Source organism: Cuculus canorus, chromosome Z (genome assembly GCF_017976375.1).
Source record: "Cuculus canorus isolate bCucCan1 chromosome Z, bCucCan1.pri, whole genome shotgun sequence".
In the NCBI taxonomy this organism is placed as follows: Eukaryota; Metazoa; Chordata; class Aves; order Cuculiformes; family Cuculidae; genus Cuculus; species Cuculus canorus.
In genome coordinates this window covers 37,019,358-37,035,465 of record NC_071441.1, presented here as the reverse complement: position 1 = coordinate 37,035,465, position 16,108 = coordinate 37,019,358, and the positions used below count along the sequence as shown (strand labels likewise).

Genomic DNA, 16,108 nt, shown 5'->3' with positions numbered 1-16,108 from the left:
ATAGATAGCAAAAGTGAGAGGGATTAAATCATGCATGCAATTTGATATTATACTTATTTACATTTTAAGTTCCGATATTTCATTGTGCTCATAATAAATGAAACAAAACAAAGTTATTTCAATAAAATGTTATTTGCATTTTTTTTCAATGTCAGGTATGCTTTAGTTATTGTCTATGTGTGATTGACAGCTTTTTGTTCGTTTGTTTTTTAATTCTGACTACAAAAAGAACCATGCATAGAAATCATCAAGCAAATACATAAGAGTGATCTTAAACAGGAATTCTTGGTGAAGGTTATCTTCAGATGCTGAATAGATGAAATAACAACTGTGTCAGCAAGTCCAAAATGTCAAATTAGTTCACTTTACATTCCTACAGTTCCCCTAAATTTTTAAAGCATTTGCATTCCAAACAGCATTCTTATTCAGCTCTCCTAGCTCTTCTAAATAGGCTGGGCATTCTATAATATTTTATTATAAGTCACACTTGTAATTGCAACATCCTAACAAAAATTTCTAATGAAACTTCTAAAGTTTATGGTACTGTGTCACTCAAAAACATAGTACCATACAGACACTTCAGACACCTAAAGTTAGAAGGCATACCTGCTGGAGCAAGCTGGAAACTATGTTTTGCAGAGGTGAAAAATATATTTATAAAGCTCTCCAAGCCACAGAACTAGATTTTTTTTTGTAACAGTTTTAAATATGAAATTACTACTTTTCAGAGAGCAAAAGTAATATGCTCTGTCTTCTTTCCATGCTTTTCAATGGAAAGATATGTCTTGAAGAAAATACACATGAAAAAAAAGACAGAATATCCAATTCTACTTCCCCTCTCTGCCCTCAAGTTCTTTGATATTCTAGAGATAAAAGGAGGAAATATTTAAAGGGGTGGCATGGCCTTAAAATTTTCAAAAGATAATAGAATTCTCCCTTTCCATGATATCAGCAAGTACTATATTCATATTTGTAGAAAGAAAACAATGGTGCGTTGGAGAATATTTGGAAAACTTCCTCTCACAGGTTCAGAGCTGGACTTACATTTTGTTGTGGTCAAAGACTAAAAATATTTACCAGACTAAAAATATTTTAACATATATTCACAACACACTGATTGCCGTCAGTTTAGATGCATCCCAGCTTTAACAAGGGTTCAGCTAGACATTGTGACGTTGGCTTAATAGTAGACAGCTTGTCTGCTTCTAAGATTTTTGGCTATCTTTGAGAAAGCAATACTGATGTAGCTAATTCTGTAAATAGCTCTGCATTACAGTGCTGTTCTTAGCTAGATATCTGGTTTATATAATTTAAAGGTGATTACATATATAATCCTAATCTTCCAGCACTTATCAAACATGTTGAATGCCTATATGCACTAAGACTTCAGAAGGGGTGGCTGAGACTCATGGAGGGTCATGCTGCTAACGATGACTTTGACAGGCTTAAGACAAAGAGCTGTCAAGAACCTCATGAAGTTCAACAAGGGGAACCACAAAGGGGGTTGCACGTGGGGAGGGACAGCAGTAGGCACCAATTTATGCTAAGGGCCACCCAGCTGGAAAGCAGCGTGGTGGAAAAGGGCTTGGGGGTCCAAGTAGACATAAGGTTGAATATGAACCAGCGATGTGCTCTCGCTACAAAGAAGGATAGTGGTATTCTGGGCTGCATTGGGAGGTTGAGGTGTTGTCAACAGGTTGAGGGAAGCGATCCTTCCCCTTCATTCAGCACAGATGAGGCCAGAACTGGAGAATTGTGTTCAGTTCTGGGGTTTTGATTACAAAAGAAAGATGAGAATACTGGAAGGCGTCCAACATAGGGCCACAGAAGTTTTTAAGGGACTGTAGCACCTCTCCTATGAGGAGAGGCTGAGAGGGTTTAGGCCTGAAAACCTGAAGGTGCTGAGGGGATTTCATCCATGTATATCAATACCTGAAAAGAGGGTGTACAGACAACTGAGAGAGGCTCTTCCTAGTACTGCCCAGAGTCAGATGGTGAGACAGTGGGCACAAACTGAAAAGTGGGATACTATTCCTGAATGTCAGGAAACACTTTTTCACTGTGAAGGTGACTGAGCACTGTCACAGGTTCCCCAGAGAGACTATGGAGTGTCCATCCTTGAATACATTCAAAAGCTGTCTGGATATGGTCCCAAGCAACTGACTCTAGGTGGCCATTCATGAGCAAGGGTGCTGGACCAGATGACCTCCAGAGGTCACTTCCAACCTCAGCCACTCAGTGATTTGTGATTCTGTTACTCTAAGACTCTGTAAACTCAAATTCTTTGCTGCTGATGTGGTTCACGTGCTCAAAACAACATCTGTATCAGTAGACACTCTTGACATATGATCATCAAATTTCATGAAAAAAAGAAGTACCAGCACGTACATGTATCACATATCTTCCCACAGCATTTTTCTGGAGAAACTTGCTTCTCATATCTTTGGACAGGCATAGTCTTTACTGGCCTGGAAAACTGGCTAGATGGTCAGGCCCAGAGAGTTGTGATAAATGGAATTAAATCCACCGGGTGGATGGCCACAAGGAGTGAACCCAAGGGCTCAGTACTGAGATTAATTCTGTTTAAAATCTTTATTAATGATTTGGATGAGGAGGATTGAGTACACCGTCAGTAAGTTTGCAGATCACATCTGGTTAGGAAGGAGTCTTGATCTGCTTGAGGGAAGGAATGCACTTCATGAGGGATCAGAACAGGCTGGATTGTTGGACCAAGGCCAGCTGTATGGGATTCAACGAGGCTGTCAGGTCCTGCACTTGGGCCACAACAATCCCATGCAGTGCTACAGTTTTGGGGATTAATGGCTGGAAACTTGCCTGGCAGAAAAGGACCAGGGAGTGCTGGTCAATAGCTGGGTGAATATGAGCCAGCAGTGTGCTCAGATGGCCAAGAAGGCCAACAGCACCCTAGCTTGTATCAGAAACAGTGCAGCCAGCAGGATTAGGGAAGTGATTGTCTCCTTGTACTCGGCATTGGTGAGGCCACACCTCAAATACTGTGTTCATCTTTGAACCCTCCACAACAAGACATTCAGGCACTGGAACATATCCAAAGAAAAGCAACAGAGGTGGTGAAGGATCTGGAGCACAAATCTTATGAGGAGCATCTGAAGGAACTGGCATTGTTTAGTCTGAAGAAAAGGAGTCTGAGGGAAGATCTTATTGCTTTTTACAGCTACCTGCAAGGAAGTTGTAATGAGGCAGGTGGCGGTCTCTTCTCCCCAGTAACAAGTGATAGGATGAGAGAAGATGAACCTCAAGTTGTGCCATGGAGGTTTAAATTGGATATTAGGAAAAAATTCTTTACTGGAAGAGTTGTCAAGCATTGGAACAGGCTGCAGAGGAAAGTGGTTGAGTCACCATCCCTCAAGGTACTTAAAATCTTGTAAAGTAAAAATCTGGATTTTATTTTAAGTGAGTGTTTTGATTAAGAATGCTAAAATGATTAGACAAAGTTAATACATCCTCTGAGCAGTTATCAAAATGTGTCTCTGCTTTCAAATAGAACACAAAACATAAACCCTACCTTTAATAAGTGCTTTTCTTTCATTCCTATACCATAAAACTCAGTCTTGCTTTGTTTAAGCAAACTCATTGCAGAAGCCAAGAGTGATTGTCACTAGATCCTAGCTTTCTCTTTCCTCAGAGCTTTCTCTCTCAGAACATTTAAGCGTAAGTTTAATTGGGGGTTGGTAGGTAAAAGGCAGGTTTGGTGGGACGTCTTAGACAGTAGGTTAATCTTTTATGCTGCAGAGACATTTTCAAGAAGATATTCTGCCAAGAGTGAGTTCTAGTCTAAGAAGTCCACCAGTGATATCCACGACATAATTAAGAAGAAAGTATACATAAAGAAAGGGAACAGAACCAAAGACTGTTGCACTCAGAGGCCTGTTCTCTGCTTACTAGGAAAGAATGCCAAGAAATAAGGTTACGTAGTTTCAAAGTTTTTGATGGAAAAGCTAAATAAACAACCAAACCCATGTAGTTTTTAAAAAGACAGCAAACAACTGAGATCTTTACTACCCCATTATTGGGACTGCTTACATAGAATTTTCATGGTAAAGTCTGTTAACACCAGCTATGTGTAGTGAGAGTTGAGATTTAAGTAGACTATATAATTTCATTTTCTTTAAGTACATCACAGTATCTCTGTTAATTTTTCTCTTTCTCATTTTTGTCAATACAAATACACACATTTTTGTCAGTAACTCACATTTTAAACACTGGGATTTTTTCTATGAATACTTATATTGGACAGTGGAAAATTAATGCTATTGGTGCTTTCTGTCAAGCATTCACAATATGCACATTAAGTGTTAAAAACTTTCAGCCACAACCTTCTGCTGGTATCTATGCACTAGTTTGTGGTCTTTAAAGGAGATATTTCTTCTGTAATTCCTTCTTTAAAATTTAAAAATCCCTGGGAGGCAGATGAACAGAAGCTCTATTAATAATAATCTTTGTTAATTTAAAAGGCTGATGAGAGAAATTAAACTTGAGAGCACTTAATTCTGTGAATGGAGATCATTACAAACTGACATTTAGGATTGGTTTTGGTTCACATATCTTTTGGCAACTTACAGCAATGTGAATATCAGATATTTGGTGAAATTCAAACTTTGTAGTACCAAAATACCATAATGTTGATGGAAATAAATACATTTAGTAGGCAGAAAAATAAAATGCACTATGTAACATAATAAGATTCATCTGTTTTACTTACCTCGTTTATCTAAAAGTCTCGACTTTTTGCAGTGGTAAGCAAGCTCCTGTTCACAGTGCTCTGCACGGTTAATTGTAGCCTGAAGCTGGTCTAAGCTGGCAGAGTATTTGAAAAACACAGTATGGGGGTTCTCTCGATTAGCACTTTTTACTCTGGTTAGGTTGGTGTTGTTATGCTGTATAATTGTCCACGTTGTATCTTTCAAAACACATGTGAAAAGTAATAAAGAATAAAAGTAGTTGCAGAAATTGCTAATGCAAAGAGATTGTATGATGAAATCAACCAAATTTTAAGGTTACTTCTTTGATCACAAAAAGTGCTCTTGGGCACATGAAACAGAGACATAAATCAGTGAGCAAAAATGAAAACAAGTAATCACTATTTATAAGTAGGTTATCATAACAGGTATTATATAATACCTGACTGTAACAGGTATTCAGATTGTTGTCATTATTAAATAACGAAACAGTAAATGATGACACCCAAATAATTTTCTCTCAAATAAGATACAGGTTACTTGGTAATTTGCAATGAAAGAACAGAATGAAATGATACTTAGTAATGTTACTTTTCTGAGGCTTAAGCTGTTTATAAAATAACAGTAAAATCTATCCTAGATTCTAGCTACATGACACATTTTACTATAATTTGAATTATTTATTTTGTGTGAGACGGCCTACAGCCTTTTTCTATCACAAAAAGAAACAAAAGTAGCTTGCAAATACTACATTTACTATAAAACTCAGATTTTATGAAGGTGAGTTATTCTAGCTGTCTAAAATCAAATAGTAGTCACTATTTTGAGGGGAAGTTATGGAGCAGATCATTTTGAGTATAGTCATTCACTACATACAGGATAACCAGCTGATCAGGCCCAGTCAGCATGGGTTTAAGCAAGTCTTGCTTAACTACCTTGATCTCCTTCGATGAGAAGGTGACCCACTTTCTAGACGAGGGAAAGGATGTGCATGTTGTTTACCTAGATTTCAGTTAAGTCTTTGGAACTGTTCCCCTCAGCATTCCTCTGGAGAAACTGGATATTCACAGCTTAGATGGGAATACTGTTACCTGAGAAAAAACCTGGCTGGATGGCTGAACCCAAAGAATTATGGTGAATGGAGTTAAATCTATTTGGTGGCCAGGCACAAGTGGTTTTCCCCAGCGTTCAGTATTGGGCATGGTTCTGTTTAAAATCTTTATCAGTGATCTGGATGAGGGTATCCCTGCATATGTTTAAAGATGTGCAGATGTGTTACTTAGGGGCATGCTTTAGTGGCAAATTTGGCAGTGTCAGGTTTACAGTCGAACTTTAGGTCTTTTCCAACAGAAAAAATTCTGTGATTCGGTGATTTGAATTAATATTCAAATGCTGTATTTAGTCAGGGACTAAAAAATCACAGCTTCCAAAGTTCAACCGAAAGCTGCTTACAAACAGCTGTCAAAATATTAATTTATTGCAACTACCATGGTATGACCACTTGACTCAGCACCGTAAGGTGATGAAATACTATTTCAGAACTGAGAGCTGCGTTTCCCTAAAAACCAAATACCACTGTGAAATCCACTTTTAGCTCAGATACTGCTGGGTATGGCACCAATGTACTTCATTGCATTGTGTAGACAGGCTTTATGATTTCTTCAACTGGGGGCACGCAAAATATTAATTACAGAAGCAATTGTACTGTGTAGGCAAACTTTTTTCCATGAATCACTAGTAAATATTCAGTTCTTCAGACATTTCTAGAAAAATATGTTCCCAAGTATGGCTTCTGTAATAAAAGAGCTGAAGGTACTTGCATACAAATATACATATATTTCAAATTGTTGAATAATAAGCAAACTATTACATGTTTATAAAAGGTATATGCTAAGCTGTACAATCTACTGTCAAACAGACTTTCTCCATTTTCGAGCGATGTTGCTTACATTAAGCACAAAACAGTTCAATAGCTTTCTAGTTCCACTGATACTTCATAAACATTCTGTCCTTAAAAGTCTTCTTTTCATTTTCCACAGCAATTATGTAAAGCATTTTTGATTATAAAAACTTACTGCAATGCAAAACCATACAAATCAAGTACTGAAACTTATATTACAATACCTATATGAAGTCATTACTTCAAAAGCCACTATAGAATCATAGAATGGTTTGTGTTGGAAAGGACCCTAAGGATCATCTAGTTCCAACCCCCCTGCCATGGGCAGGGACATGTCCCACTAGATGAGGCTGCTTAAGGTCCCTTCCAACCTGGTCTTGAACATTTCCAGGGAGGAGGGATCCACAACTTCCCTGGGCAACCTGTGCCAGTGCCTCATCACCTTCATTGTGAAGAATTTCTTCCTAATGTCTAGTCTAAGTCTTTCTCCTTCCCATTTATAGCCATTTCCCCTAGTCCTATCACTACACGCCCCTATAAAAAGTCCTTCTCCAGCTTTGTAGTATGCTGCCTTCAGGTACTGGAAGGGCGCTATAAGATATCCCCAGAATCTTCTATTCTCCAGGCTGAACAACTCCAACTCTCTCAGCCTGTCCTCACATGGGAGGTGCTCCAGCCCTCTGATTATCCTCGTAGCCCTCCTCTGTAACTATTCCAACAGTTCCACATACTTCTTATGTTGTGGATTCCAGAACTGGACACAATATTCCAGATGCAGTCTCACAAGAAAGGAATAGAGGGGCAGAATCACCTCCCTCAACCTGGTGGCCACGCTTCTTTTGATGCAGCTCAGAATACAGTTGGCCTTCTGGACTGCAAGCACACATTGCCAGCTCATGTCAAGCTTCTCATCAATCACTACCGCTAAGTCCTTCTCTGCAGGGCTGCTCTCAATCACATCATCCCCCATCCTGTATTGAAACCACATATTATTCCAATACAGGTGCAGGAGCTTGCACTTGGTCTTGTTGAACCTCATGAGGTTCTCACAGACTCACTTCTCTAGCTTGTCTAGCTCCCTCTGGATGGTGCCCTGTCCTTCCGGTGTGGCAATTGCACTGCTCAACTTGGTGTCATCTGCAAACTTGCTGAGGGTGCACTCAATCTCTGTCTATGTCATTGATGAAGATATCAAAGAGCACTGGTCTCAATATGGATTCCTGAGGGACACCACCTGTCACAGATCTCCATCTGGACATCGAACTGTTTACCACTACTCTCTGAATGTCACCAGCCAAACAATTCCTTAGATTTAGAACAGTCTACTCTTCAAATCCATATCTCTCCAACTGAGAGAGAAGGACATTGTGAGGGACCGTGTCAAAGGCTTAACATAAGTCCAGACAGATTACATCCATTGATTTTCCTGTGTCCACTGATATAGATAGTCACCTCATCACAGAAAGCCAGTAGGGTGGTCAGGCAGGACTTGCTCCTGACGAAGTGTGGCTGCCTTTAACCACACTCCGGTCCACTACGTGCTTCTAGGAGGGGTGGATATCTTCCATGATCTTGCCGGGCACAGAGGTGAGGCTGATAGGAGGCAGTTCCCAGGGTCATTGTTTCTACCTCTTTTAAAAGTGGGAACAATGGTATCCTTCTTCCAGTCACCAGGGACTTCTCCTGACTGCCATGAGTTTTCAAATATCAGAGGAAATGTCTTGGCCACTACATCAGCAAATTCCCTCAGGACTCTGGGAAGCATGTCATCAGGTCCTGTAGACTTACATATGTTCAGGTTCCTAAGGTGGTCACAAACCTGATCCCCCCCTACACTAGGAGGGGCTTTACCCCTGGTCCCCATCTTGTTGCCCATTGACCCAGGAGGGGTGACGAGAGCAGTTGTCAGTGAAGACTAGAGGCAAAAACATTGTTGAGTACTTCATCCTTGCCCTCGTTTCTTGATACGAGTCACTATTTTCATCCATTGGTGGGATATGCTTTCTTTAACCTACCTTTTCGGGTTGACATACTGTAGAAGCCTTTCTTGTTAGTCTTCACTTCCCTTGCCAAGTTCAGATCCAGCTGTGCCTTGACCTTCTTGACCCCATCCCCACACAACTGGGCAGAGTCCCTATACTCTTCCCAAGTCCTCTGTCTGTGCTTGCATGGCCTGTGCAGTTCATTCTTGTTCTTCAGTTTGACCAGCAGGTCTTGACTCAGCCACATCGGTTTCTTCCTTTCTCTGCCCAATTCCCTACATCTGCAGACTGAGTGTTCTTTGCTTTATGGAAAGCATCCTTAAATATTTGCCAGCTCTGTTTTGCTCCCTTGTCCTTGAAGACTATATCTCCAGGGGTCCTAACTAACTCTATGAAAAGCTGGATGTTTTCTTTCATGAAAATTAGGGTCCTGACTGCATTCCTCTCCTGTGCCATATCCCTCAGGACCTTGAACTCCACCAGTGTGTGATCACTGCCACCTTGTACTAGAGACAGTGTGCTACATATTTACTTTGAGACTAGAAAAAGTATTTTCCTGTGCACTGAGACACAGGAAGGATGAAACTGGCTGGAACTGTAGCACAGGATTACAGTGGTCATGCTGCATACAAGGAAAAGTAACATCAGAGCACTCTGTACTCTTTGGGAGTACAAAGATTATTTCTTCCATGTCCTTCAAAATATTAATTGTTCCACTTATTGGTGGCAGATAAAGGCTTACACTCCAAAAAAGAGATGGCTGAAAATATAGCAAACTTAGATTTATTTTTGTACATGTACATACACACAGATACAAACATATCTAAAGGCTATATTGAGCATAAAAATTAAGACAGACAGGTCAGCTGTCAAACTGGTTGGAAAGCCATTCAAATAAATAAAGGCTAAGTGAAAAGAAAGGGAAGCAGGGACGAGTGAAAAAAAACCCAAAAGATTTCAGAAAACCATTTAAATGAAAACTTCATTAGAAAGACACATACTAATAGGCATACTGAGACAACATCAACTGGTTTGTTGAAAAGCAGACAGACAACTAACTCTGACATACAAAACTCTTAGTTATATAAACAGATTCAAAGAACTGGTGCAGGGGAGGAATCAGGGTGCCTGAAAGTGAGACCAGGAGAATTCTGCCTGTTGCATTTGCATTTCCCAAAAGATCTACAGTTTTATAGATGAAACATAATGTCTATATTCCTCATAATAAAGGCCAGCTCTGAATTACAACTTTTCAGAAGGCTTCTGGGAAAAACAAGAAATTATATCGGAAAACATAACACATTTCTCATTACCTTAAATGTCCTCAAGATGCTGTAATGAAAACAAAGCTGCTCCCCAAAAATGAACTAGTATGACATTGTCTCCATAAGGAATATATGTCCCATTTATGCTAATGCAGTGTTAGTTTCACAGCCTGAATGCTGTTATTATTCTAAATTCCCTGCCTAAATCTTTGCCCAGTATTCTGAACTATGGAGTCACTTTAATTTAATTGTGCATGTATGCATTACAACCACAAGCTAAAGAGACTTCTGACTTGATAACTCATGTTTCAATGTAATGAGCATGCATACAAACCTACTGCTGAATTAAGGGAGTTTATCACCTCACCTGTCATATTACAATATACGAGAAATGGTCCCAAGGGGCCACTTCCATCTGAATCAATATTGTAGAGGCCTGAAGTATTCCCTCTGTGCTTGTAGGCTTCACAAGATTGCTCATAGATGGCTGTAAAAGAATACATTATATCAGAAATGTAATGGCATAATTTTACATTTTACACAGGAAATTTTTAAAAAAAGCTGAAAGAGTGCATCTATGAGGAATAAAGTTCTCTGTGTTCAATGCTAAAGAATAGAGAAGAAAACTCATAATCAAAACTATAGAATCATAGAATCACAAAATCATTAAGGTTCATTTGAATTTGTAAAGCACATCTGGTTAAATTTATTGGAGAGATCACAAGGGGCATTTTCAAGTATTTTCTTCTTTATTTCAAACTGGAAACTTCAGGGAGGAAACTATGAAATGTGGGTGAGTAAATGGTAGTTAAAGCTGTCAAGTAATGTGAATGCCAATTGTATTACTTAGACTTCAGTAATCACATTTGGAGGGAAAAAAGACTACCTTCCTCAAACACATCAGAGTTTAGTTGTTGTTATTACATATAACAGAGGGTAGGCACAGTTTCTAGGTATTGTGATTGTCTCCTGGCATTTTTTAGCTTTCACATTCCTTGTTTGCTTCCTTTTTTAAAAAGAAGTGCAAATGACTTTTCAGAGATTGCATTGAAAGTACTAAATAAGCAAAGACAAAATGATAGATTCTCAATTCCATGTTATGTGTACTTCACATCTCTCAAGGCCTAAAGAAAATTCTGTGATGAGTTCTTTACGATCAAAAATCTGAGAAAAAGGACTTAATTAATGTCCTAATTAAATAGACAGGAACAACTGAATATAATGCCATGGCTAGATCGCATTAGTCCAACTTCTTTAACAATTACATTGTTATAGAGCAGTGACAATGTTCTGGTCTTTCTTTCTAAAATTAGACTGTGTGCTCTATTAGCTATTATCCAAACTTGAAAACACTGACAAAAAGGAAAAGTTATTAGATTCAGAAAAAAACCTAGTTCTAAGGGCTATGCAAATAAATGGATGACTCCATCATAACACTCCAGAATATTTTAATCTATATAAATTCAGATTATTTAAGTCATATAAAAGACTCGAAAGTACTAGTACAGTAACCTAAAGAGGTTCTGTTTTTTAAAAAGAAGCCATTTTTTGGATGAATGTGATGTCTGTATTTTCTGCCTGATGATTACTGACATTACAAGGCAATTCCTATCAAAAAAGATAAACAATTCCTTAAGATTGCTTACTTTATAAAATATTCAGAATGCACAATTTATGGAATTTTATGGGTCCTTACAGGAAATTATTAGTTAAATTTGAACATGACAGAAGAGGTTCAATCATTCATTCGTTCATTGTTTTATGAACTTGGTAGTTTGTATAAAAATATTTTGAGATCAATAATTTATTTCTAAGTTTATAACAAAGAGAATGTCTCTTTGAGAATTCAAAGGGCATTATTTTCTTTTGAAATAATGCAGAAATGTGATAATATGGCAAAAAGTTACCTTGGTGTTTTGATTTGAAATCATTATTGAAATCACTAGACTCAAGCACTAATACATCCATTTTATATCCATAGATAAAGCATTTTCTTTATCATAAAGAGAAATCTTGGAAGGTTTGTATACGTATTTTTGGCAATAAACAAGAATTTAATAGCTCATTATATTTTTACATTTCTCATGGAGTCCTAATCATTAGGAAACTTCCATTTGTCCTTGTAGACATCATTTGTTAATTCAACATATGATATTTCAAATTACAATTAACCAAATCACTTTCATGTTCACTTTGGACCTGTAGTTTTATATTATACACCCTGGTATTCAAAGCATCTGTATTACTGGCATCCTTTCCTTTTTACATAAATTTTCATAAAATTCTTATTCATGCCACTGTGTTCCTTACAATTAAGGAATTAAAAGAAAAATCATCACTTTTTGACTCTGTACAGTGAGATTTAATAGGCAGTCTTCTCAAATCAGTGATTTCTTAAAAAACCCACGTAAGTAGACACATGTACTTCTCACAAAATCTTCCTACAAGGATTGTACTGAATTTATAATGACAATTTATAAAGACAGAAATATTTATCTGATCATTAGGCCAGTGTTAGGAATTTTGTAAAACTATCTGTAAAGATTCATAAGAATTTCTAGTTATTAGACGCATATAATAAAGGCCAGAGTAATCATATACTCTTCTTCTCAGAACATGCTTTAAATGGTACAAATGTGGAGCAATTTCCATGAAATTAGCTACTTTACTTTCAATTTTATTTATTTTTTAATTTTCTCTTAATCTACTTCCTGATTCAACAAACTACATAAACATGTTTAAAGCTTAACTTGTGATGACCTTTGCACATAAACGTAGTCCCACTGCCTCAAAAAATAATTGTTGTGATGTATAAAGGTGAATTAAATATATTTCTAAATTATTTGCTGATTCAGAAAGCCAAATTGCATGGCTAGAAGAGGATATTACCAACCATCTCATGTAAATTTTGACAAACGTGAAACTGAGTATTAGAAGTTTCAGTTAGTTTCTTTTGCTATGTATTCTGAATTCTGAAGGCCTTTAATTGAATAAACTCATCAATATTTACATGATTGAAAAATCTTCTAATATAAATAATGCAAATATATACTTTTTGTGGTGAAAAAAGTTAATTATAAATAAAAGCATTGTCAGAAAGCATCTTAGACTTACGATAGTGGCAAGTAGCTCCCTTGTAACCAGTATTGGCACAGTTGCAGTAAAAACTGTTCCAGGTCTGTGAACATTCACCACCATGTTCACAGTAATTAGGCAAACACCTGAAATGAAAAACAAGGAGTATTTTCACTCTTTTCCATTCATTTGCTTGTTTTGTTTTTGCTTGTATCAAGGGATATTTGCTTTGTTTTTCCTTGTACCAAGGGATACAAAATCATGGAAATAAATAACATAAAGGAATTATTCAAGCTCATTGGGGAAGATGTCAATATGATTACTAGAAAATTAAAATAGTTTCTCTTCATCCTCCCCACTATTCCAGTGGTTTATAATACAGTAATTATGCATTAAGCCTGTGAGAACAAATTTAAAGCGTAAGATGACTGACTGTTACTTATTGTCATTCAATGATCTGCAATTCAATATAGACTGATAAAACAATGAAATATCTATATGCTGGTAATTCACTGGCAAGTTTTGCAACTGGTAAGATTTCTTTAACAAGATGTGTCACAACAACAAAGCAGCATCCCAACACATTTTTTTCTACTTTTCTAAATCAAAAAAATTTTCTAAAAGTTTTTCTTCTAAAAGTCACATAAAGAACCCCACAACCTGATGATAGCACCTGAGAACTAAATCTTATTCTGCAATCACGTTTAATTCCTATTCAAGAAAGGGTAAAATAGTCAGTATTCAGTCAGTTCCATCACAAGATGCATAAAACCAATGAAACCAGTTTTAATTCTGGTGATATGAGCAGAAACCTGAAGAGCTTTGATGGCTTTCTTTTGGACCTAGAACTGCAAAGAAAATTTGCCTGTAAATGTTTAATGGGTAAATCTGAAGCACTATATCTAATTATAAAATATTGCTTGAGATGAAAAAAAGAAAATTTATCTTTCTTATGAACCCAAGTGAAAATATATTAAGTAGCGGCACACTTTAAGCAATTATTTATCAGCTTTTCACCTTAGAAATTAGTTAACACTGTAATTGCATTGACTGTAAGCGTATATGTGTGTGCACGTGATATAGTTTAGAAAGTATAAAAAGGTTTTATTGTCAATATTAACCATAGAAAAAAGAAGACAAGCCCACTAATATTCACAGGACCTTAAAATGCCTCTTAAATCACTTAAGAAATGTTAGGAGGGTATTAAGACTGTAAAAAGTCCAGTACTTCATACATCTACCCTGTGAATAATTTAGGGCCTTTTTACATTCACTCCTCCTGACTCTCAAAAAATTTTATCTTTCTTTCATGTTTATAAACAAAGTTAAGCAGAGTTTTCAGAGATGGGAAGGAAGAGGGGGAAAATGAGCAGGTAAAGTAAGCAGAGTGATACAGGTCACCTTTTAAAGGAAATAACTGACATTCTTGCCACTGAAAGAGCTGATCTTGAATCTATTATACCTCACTCATGGAATATATTTCTAAGACAACTCTGCAGATAGCATATATCTGAATGAACTCTGGTTTGGAATACAAATTTGCCACCAGATTTACAATCACTTCAATATTAAGTACTGCATTTGAAGGAATTGTGTATATTTGCATAGTAATAATTCTCAGGATAAATGCTTAATTTAGCTTTGTATAGGTTTGACTAGACATCAGTTATTTATAAATATACATTTCCTATAACATAAACAGCATTCAGGACTTTCAGTGCACTCTCTGACAGCTGCTCTGGTTGCATATAATTCAGTCACATTTTTTCTCGTCTTATTTCTTTAAGATAAAGACATCATTATCCCCAAACTGTGAGTGATTTACATGCCATTTGTTTGTATTGACCCCTTATCCATATTAACTAATCTTTCTAACAGCGTTCTCAAGATGAAAAGTTTAGATGAAATTGATGACACTTCGACTAACGTTAATAGATGTGAGAACAGTTTAGTCTAATTCCACTGTTTTTAACACTAAATTTTTCACCTTCCCTCTATTTCAGGATATATAACATAAAGTAGCCACCAGCTACATCAAAATGAACCTATAAATGTATTATATGCTGTAAGCCTATGCAAAGCAATATTTATAACAGTGCTTTCTCTGAGGAAATGGAGACTTTTTTAATAAAAATACTTCTAGTACCAGAAAAAGTATTTCTAATACTTCATCTGCAAAAAGTAGCTTTCTGATTCATCACTATATCTGCAAGAACCATAAAAATACCAGCTCATTAAGCATTTAACACCAGTAACTTGATAACATGTTTTTAAGTGCATGACATCTGAAAATTATATACAATTTAAAGCTAAGGCAACAGGCTAACGATGAGATAATATTCAAAGGACAACACTGGTACAGAACCTGAATATATTTTTGATATAGTCAAAAGGTATTTTAAAAGAAGAAATACTGGCTGCAATTTTCATTACATTTCTTTCGTCAATCTTCAATTTTTAAAAAGTGGGAAAAATATTGGAAAACCATTGTTGTGCCAGTGTCTTGTCTTGCATTGCTTTGCCTTGTCTTGCCTCCTCCTCCCTTCCTTTTCCTTTTTTTTTCATATAAAACCATTCATTCTGTGTCTTTTTCTGTAACAGACTGCTGCCATGACACCAAAAGCAATAACTCCTAGTAAGTAATCATATGTTTCTGTGTAGGGCTTGATTTAGTTATAACAGATTCACCTGATACTCTCTCCTCAGAGACTGAATGTGCTAACTTTGTAAGGCGTTTAGAAAGACACTGTGTCCTTTAAAGTTATTTTGTCAACGGTTTATGTAAAATTAGTATCTATGAAACCTATGTATTGTGATAAAGGAGCTGAGTGAAAATATGTTAAGGAGAAATACATGAAGAGAATTATTAGCATGTCCAAGAGGTATATAAACTATGAAACAATATAGAGATATTACAGAATGAAAAGGCTAAATGAAGGAGTATGGGAAGAGAAGTGACTAGAAAAAGTCACAATAATTTAAGCATAGGAGAAGGAATTGGAAAATTTATGGAAGTGAGAAAAAAGAGAAGAGGAAAATGGTATAGCAATTTTTGCTTAAAACAAAGAACAGGTTAATAAATTATATCACAACAAATATATTAATGATTAATTAATGATTATCCTCATCTGTCAATGAGGACTGTAAACCTGATAAATTAAAGAATAC

The 16,108-nt window shown here is 36.6% G+C and overlaps 1 protein-coding gene across 2 annotated transcripts in view; it reads right to left on the bottom strand.

Moving 5' to 3' along the window:
* CNTNAP4 (contactin associated protein family member 4) overlaps positions 1-16,108 on the bottom strand; it is a 241,731-nt gene that overhangs the window by 52,911 nt on the left and 172,712 nt on the right. For both annotated transcript variants that reach the window (XM_009561651.2, XM_054054947.1), the window contains 3 exons: positions 12,980-13,086; positions 10,233-10,352; positions 4,742-4,939 (listed from right to left, as the gene is read on the bottom strand). In XM_009561651.2, the coding sequence (XP_009559946.2) occupies positions 4,742-4,939; positions 10,233-10,352; positions 12,980-13,086 (425 nt within the window). The remainder of the gene's footprint in view (positions 1-4,741; positions 4,940-10,232; positions 10,353-12,979; positions 13,087-16,108) is intronic.